Source organism: Macrobrachium nipponense, chromosome 8 (genome assembly GCF_015104395.2).
Source record: "Macrobrachium nipponense isolate FS-2020 chromosome 8, ASM1510439v2, whole genome shotgun sequence".
NCBI lineage: Eukaryota > Metazoa > Arthropoda > Malacostraca > Decapoda > Palaemonidae > Macrobrachium > Macrobrachium nipponense.
In genome coordinates this window covers 36,878,139-36,885,789 of record NC_087203.1, presented here as the reverse complement: position 1 = coordinate 36,885,789, position 7,651 = coordinate 36,878,139, and the positions used below count along the sequence as shown (strand labels likewise).

Sequence of the window (7,651 nt, the reverse complement as noted above, 5' to 3'; positions counted from 1 at the left end):
TTGTGTTCATCAGGAAGAAGTAAGAGGAGCCAAAGAAGATGGCTTGGATTGTAATATGGGGTTTAGCCCAAAGACCAAGTACTGGGACCAATGAGGTCATTCAGCTGGGGGAAAAAACTATATATCTGCATGAAAAGCTTAAGGATTAAGTAAAGATTCCGTGCCAAAACAGGGTGGGAAACTTTGTCTGAAAATAAATGATACTGGGCCAAAGACTAAGTACGGGGACCAATGAGGTCATTCTCAAAAAGAAAAAAAAACAAAAAAATCTGCGTGAAAAGCTAAAAAGATGAAGAAAAGATTTCGGTGCCAAAGTAAGTGGGAAATTTGTCTGAAGATAAATATCCTTATGTGCAGCCTTTTACAAAAAGAAGAAGAGAAGAAAAAAAAACACTTTTAGCAGCCTACTTGAAAGTCGCCGCTTTGAAGAGGTGGAAACGTCATTCTAATAAGTAGCTAACTTTAAAAATAAAAAGAAAAAAAAAGTGAACATTCTAATAAGTAGCTAACTTAAAAAAAAAAAAAAAAGTGAAACGGTAACGACGGCGAGAGTAAATTGGGCAATATTATCTCGAGTCGTGACAACAGGTACGTTAGCAGTAACGAGACCTAAAATTACTGTGTTTGTAGGGGGCACGCCCACAGAAAGGCTAGAAAAAAAGACGCCTTGCAGCTCGTGATTAATGGCACAGTTGCCTTTTACCTGGAAAATAACAGTCATGGAGGGTTTTGTAACTCTCTTCTGCCTTTGAGGAAACGTTAACGACATTTACTAAAAATATCGAGATTTAAGGCTGATGAGGTTTCCCATCATCTGTTCCTATAGTAGATTCACATCAACCGTGCATTTGATGTCTACGCCCGTCCCATACGACGCTCCTGTTTGGCTGTTGATAAGCCAATCACAGGGCTGGAAACCCTCAGTCTCTCGAGAGAGTTAACATAGGCAGGAACTATGTTCCACCTCTCCTGGGGGATGCTTTTGAAAGACGTATCCCTCAGGAGACGTGGAACATGGATCCTACGGATGTGAACTCTCGAGAGAGACTGAGTGTTTCCAGCCCTGTGATTGGCTTATCAACAGCCAATCGGGAGCGTCGCAAGGGACTGGCCTAGACATCAAATGCACGGTTGATGTGAATCTATTATAGTAAGTCCCATTTTCTCGGGTGAACTTCCCTCGTTACTGGGTTTTGTTTCAAATGAATAGAATTTAGGCCAAAGGGCAAGTACTGGGCCCTATGAGGTCATTCGGCGCAGAAATGGAAACTGACTAAAAGGTCTCAAAGGCGTAACAGGAGGAAAATCTCGCAGTTGCACTATGAATCAATTGTGAGGAGAGGGTAGAAAGTAAGATGGAAGAAAGAGAATATGAAAGGAGATAAGAGTAAAAGAACGAAAGGGGTCGCAGCTAGGGGCCGAAGGGACGCTGCAAAGAACCTTAAGTGATGCTTACAGTGCACTGCATTAGCTATAGAAATAAGCAGCATTATTTCGTAGATGTACTGAATAATGTCAACTTAAAAGGTTTAAAGGTGCCAAAATATTCTACTGAACTTGAAATATATTTAAATGTGTCAAACTATTTTCTGAAACTTAAAATATGTTTAATGTGCCAAACTATTTTCTTAAACTTAAAATATGTTTAAATGTGCCAAATTATTTCTGAAACTTGAAATATGTTTAAATGTGTCAAACTATTTTCTGAAACTTAAAATATGTTTAAATGTGCCAAACTATCTTCTGAGACTTAAAATATCTAAATGTGCCAAACTATTTTATTACAGTTAAAACTATGTTGAAATGCGTCAAACTATAATCTTAAACTTAAAATATGTGTCAAATGACTTTCCTAAACTTGCAATATGTTTAAATGTGCCAAACTATTTTCCTAAACTTGCAATATGTTTAAATGTGCCAAACTATTTTCCTAAACTTGCAATATGTTTAAATGTGCCAAACTATTTTCCTAAAATTAAAATATGCCAAACTATTTTCTTAAAATTAAAATATGTTTAAATGTGCCAAGCTATTTTCTTAAAATTAACTATTTTCTTAAAATCAAAATATGTTTAAATGTGCCAAACTATTTTCTTAAAATTAAAATATGTTTAAATGTGCCAAACTATTTTCTTAAAATTAAAATATGTTTAAATGTGCCAAACTATTTTCTTAAAATTAAAATATGTTTAAATGTGCCAAACTATTTTCTTACAAAGTACTCCGGTGCTCTTCTGTTATGGTACCAATCGCGGCAAATTAGGTACGAAAACAAACTGACAACAGCAGAAAACCACATTATCCACCACTAACATGACAGCTGTCGACCATTAGCAGTAAAAGCAGTAGTTACTATGATGCAGAGGGCTGCTTCATGCATCACTGACACCACCAGCATATTCAGGTCTTCCTAATACTATCAAAAGGAATTTTGTCTTACAAAAACCTGTATTAATGCTTTATTAGTACAATATTCAAGCCCTCCTTTATTTGACCACTAATCTACATCTCTACCTTTTAACTACTATCTATATGCGTAGTTAGAAACATATGTTTAGTGCTCAAGAAAGGGTCACATGAATTAAATCTCCCAAAATTACTGTCAACCATGACATGGACGATTAACAGTCACACTTACGCCTTCTGCAGAATAGAAATGAGAGATTAGGACGAAAGCCAAGCGCTGGGGCCTATGAGGTCATTCAGCGCTGAAAGGGAAACACACAGTGAGAAGGTTTGAAAGGTGTACCACGAGGAGGACCTCGCAGCTGCACTACGAAACTATTGTTAGAAGAGGATGGAAATAAGATGGAAGAAAGAATATGAACGGAGATACAGTACAAAGAATGAAAGGGGTTGCAGCTAGTGGCCGCAGGGACGCTGCAAAGAACCTTAATTCTAGGGCTGAGAACGAGAAGGGCCAATGTCATAAAACCATGTTTTCAGAAAAACGCATTTAAAATATTGCTTCCTTTATTAAAATTCAGGTAAGTACAGCAAGCGAAAGTTTTTTTTTTTTTTTTTTTTTTTTTTTTTTTTTGGGGGGGGGGGGATTGCTTAACTTATAACATTGGCCATAATAGCACTGAAGCAGAGATAAATTTCTAGTTTTAGTGACGGTCTTATCTACAATCGGCCATTTTTTGACATTGGCCCTTTAAGTTCTCAGCCCTAGAATTAATGCCTGCATGCACCGTATGAGGTGCGCTGACGCCACTGACCCCCCTACGGAGCCTTCTGATATAGAATCCTCTAACGCTCCTGGCACCGCCCCCAACTCCCCGGGAGGGGAAAAAAAAGCACACCTGTAGATACCAATAATAAAACGACTTTCACCTCACGTAGCCCGTAAGGACGAGCCGCTGCTCCCACGAGCTGCTACAGTCTTAGAGAAGAGACGACACCAGTCGGACGTGCGTTCCCTAGTTTCCCCTTCCGATGGACTGTGTGTTGTTGAGTGTGTTGCAATTCCATTGTTTCACGAATCATTCTTCTCCGGTGTTTCTTTTTGTAATGATGACCTCAGTGTCATTCTTTCAAGGTGTCTTTTGTTTTTCTAAAGAATAGATTCTTACGAGTAAATATGAATATAAGAATTGTAAAACAACTTTAGTTGAACTGTCATTTAAAAAGTGTTGTCACGAAAATTGAAAATGTATCGCACACTGTTATCATTGCTTCTTGGTGCAAGTGCCATTACGGCACAATTTCAAGTTCCTCTATTATCGCAGTTTGTCCCCTCCAATCCTCCAATCACCCCGGGCAGCAGCACCTTATTCTCCCCACCCCCGCCCCGTCCCTCCCACCCCATCTAAACCATCGTTACACCAGGCTACCACTCCGAAACAAGTGCCAAGCCTGGAAAGCCTACTGGAATTAAAGGCCCCGCCCCCACCAGACGGTATCTTCACCGCATCCCCCAAATTCGAAGACAGCCCCCTTCGAGCCCTGGGAACGTCTAGGGCACCTGACAGAAAGCAAAAAGCATTGTTTATCACAGAAGCTCGCTTCCTCGAAACGCCAGGTGAACAAGAGAGTGGCCAGGTGTCTGAAGAACTGACACCAAGGCCTTTCGTAGCGTCGCCAACGACAATCAGATTTACCCTGGACGATGTCCCCGATTTCCTAGAACCCTCAGTGTTCCCGACTATAGGTCACACAGACTTCTCTTCCTCTGCTTCAGACGAATCTGGTACTGTCCTGGAAAACCCTTTTACTAAGGAGGAAGTAAATGAAGAAACTCCCGCACTTGGTACAAACAACCCAGATACCAAGACGCACCTCTTCATCTTGACGTCAACAGAAGATGCCCAAGAAACCACGACATGGACGCCTAGTACCCTCTTTGCGAGTACCCCGGACTTTTCAGAGAAAGAGCAGTTGACTTCTACCCCATTTTCATTCTCCTCCATCCCAGACAGCGATACAAGTTTCCGACCTTCTTTTGTTTTTCCATTCCTCGACCACTCATCAGAACAGCAGAACCTATTCGCAGCAGTGGAAACGAGGAATCCGAGCGTATCTTCTTTCCTGCGATCAGAGGCACCCAATTTTCTTGAGAGCAGCCCTGAAATCTTTGAATTAAATCCCGTTAGGGTAGAAACGGAGGTTACGAAGAAAGAACCGGCAACAGGTATACTACCTGTGGGTAATGACCGAACCCTGAGCAAAACACCTGTACCCAAGCCCATCATTTTCAGTGACCAAGAGAAAGCTGGTGAAACCATTACCGAGAGTGTTACTAAGCCAGACAAGCCTCTCCCCACAAGAAAGACCTTCCACTTCGAGCAAGAATTCCTGTCCCTCTTGAAAAAGAACAACCCGCGCGAGAAGAGCCGACCTGAGAAGAACGAACCCTCTTTTGAATCGAATCCGTTCTGGTTCACTGAACAGAGGGACGTCAATGAGGGAGTATGGAGATTAAAAGGCGGTGAGAGAGCACCGACGCTCGATCTGGTGTCCCAAGATTCCATTGTCTCCCCGATCACACTTAAAAACACACTGGGCGGCCTCTTCAGCGCCTCGATAAGAGGACTCACGCCCACGAAACAGAAGAGCGAAGCGTCGCTCAAAATACTGGACGACCGGGAAGAGCCGGTCACTGACGTCGGGATAACAGTCAAATCCTTGGCCCAGGGTGGTCTTTCCTCCAGCGCCTTTGAAACCAAGGGAATCACAACCACCATCAAACCGCTGATTCTCAACCAGAATTTCTCTGAGACGAGACTGAAATTAGGTGCCTCCACCCCAGCAGGACTGACGTCACACGGGCCCAAGATAGTGCCTGTTGGGGAAGTGGGCGAAGTGCCCCACGACACGGATGGTGCCACGGCCATACCACTGCCGAGCCTCTCTGCCACTCTCAAACACGGCGTCCAGAGTCTAAACGTGACGGCTTGGGTATCGGGCTGCCCTAAGCTGTATGGCAAAGCAGAGCTCATCTGCGTCATCGAACACGATGCAATCAGCAACACAGCTATGGTATGATATAAGGCTATAATATTTTTGTTGACCGCTGTTCAAAGGCAGACATGTCCACTCGGCCTTTGTTTTATGTGAACATTGTGTTTTTGAATGATTATCTGAAAACATTTAACCTTGTCACTTCTACTTTTGATCATCAGTAACCATGGGATTGCACTAAGTCCCATTTGTTATGTATTCTAAGGAATTAATTTTGAAGGTTTTTAAATGGTTCTTATTTCAATTAATTTTTTTTTTCAGATGCTTTCCTAACTCAAAAAAAACCATCATTATTTTCTTGCACTCTTTTACCATCAGCACTCAAAAATCTCAGTTATATGATTAAAGCAATTTTATTCTGAGAGAGAGAGAGAGAGAGAGAGAGAGAGAGAGAGAGAGAGAGAGAGAGAGTGTACTTTAATATTCTTATGTGGCAAAGATAAATATGTAAGGGCATTAGCAACAGTATGGACTTAGCCTGCCACCTCGGTGGCCGCGAGTTCGAAACTGGGGCATTCCATTGAGGGGTTGGAGATGTGTATTTCTGGTGATAGAAGTTCACTCTCGACGTGGTTCGGAAGTCACGTAAAGCCATCGGTCCCGTTGCTGAATAACCACTGGTTCCATGCAACGTAAAAACACCATACAAACAAACGAAAACAGAGAACGTTAAAGACATTAGAAAGGACTAAACTCTCCATGAGAAAACACACTAAGGACAGTCACCATCACGTAACAGTAGATGTACGTATTAGCTAATCAAGGCCAAGAAATGAAAAACTGAACGAATCTGAAAGGTAAAAAACATAATTCTCAAACATATATCGTAATTAATAATTATAACAATAATAATATTAATTCTTACTTTCAGCTCAAGGCCATATACATGGAATATACAAAGAATAGACAATAACATACAGTCTACATATATAAGATACGATAATATTGGAGAAACAAATCCAGTTATGTAAATGTACATCAGTAACCATGGAGTGCACTTAAGTCCCATTTGTTGATGATTCTAAGGAATTAATTTTAAGTTAAATTTTTGTTTTTTAAATGGTTTCTTATTTCAAATTAATTTTTTTTTTCAGATGCTTTCCTAAACTCAAAAAAAACCATCATTATTTTTTCTTTGCACTCTTTTACCATCAGCACTCAAAAATCTCAGTGATCTGATCAAAGCAATTTTATTCTGAGAGAGAGAGAGAGAGAGAGAGAGAGAGAGAGAGAGAGAGAGAGAGAGAGAGAGAGAGAGAGTCTACTTTAATATTCTTATGTGGCAAAGATAAATATGTAAGGGCATTAGCAACAGTATGGACTTAGCCTGCCACCTCGGTGGCCGCGAGTTCGGAACTAGGGCATTCCACTGAGGGATTGGAGATGTGTATTTCTGGTGATAGAAGTTCACTCTCGACGTGGTTCGGAAGTCACGTAAAGCCGTCGGTCCCATTGCTGAATAACCACTGGTTCCATGCAACGTAAAACACCATACAAAACAAACAAAAAACAGAGAACGGTTAAAGACATTAGAAAGGACTAAACTATCCATGAGAAAACACACTAAGGACATTCACGATCACGCGTCAGTAGATGTACGTATTAGTCAATCAAAGCCAAGAAATGAAAAACTGAACGAATCTGAAAGGAAACAAACATAATTCTCAAACATATATCGTAATTAATAACAATAACAATAATTTTTATTTTCAGCTAAAGGCCATATACATGGAATGTACAAAGAATAGACAATAACATACAGTCTACATATATAAGATACGATAATATTGGAGAAACAAATCCAGTTATGTAAATGTACATATATTTAAATTCAAAACTCCAAAGTTTTAAATTTAAATATATGTACATTTACATGACTGTAGATTTGTTTCTCCATTTGAAGACTCATGATACTACGAGTATTTTTTAATAGTAATATTCGTGCTACAATGAGTATTTTTAATAGTAATATTCGTGCTACTATAAGTAATTTTTTAATAGTAATATTCGTGCTACTATGAGTATTTTTTTAAAGTAATACTCGTGCTACTATGAGCATTTTATAATGTAATACTCGTGCTGCTATGGTATTTTATAATGTAATATTCGTGCTACTATGAGTATTTTATAATAGTAATATTCGTGCTACTATGAGTATTTTTAATAGTAATATTCGTGCTACTATGAG

The 7,651-nt window shown here is 39.9% G+C and overlaps 1 protein-coding gene across 1 annotated transcript in view; it reads left to right on the top strand.

Moving 5' to 3' along the window:
- Positions 1–3,660: 3,660 nt before the first annotated feature.
- Positions 3,661–7,651, top strand: part of LOC135223042 (uncharacterized) — a gene marked incomplete at its 5' end in the record, with an annotated part of 40,767 nt that continues 36,776 nt past the window's right edge. Inside the window, one exon of the mRNA XM_064261551.1 lies at positions 3,661–5,481. Within this exon, the coding sequence (XP_064117621.1) occupies positions 3,661–5,481 (1,821 nt within the window). The remainder of the gene's footprint in view (positions 5,482–7,651) is intronic.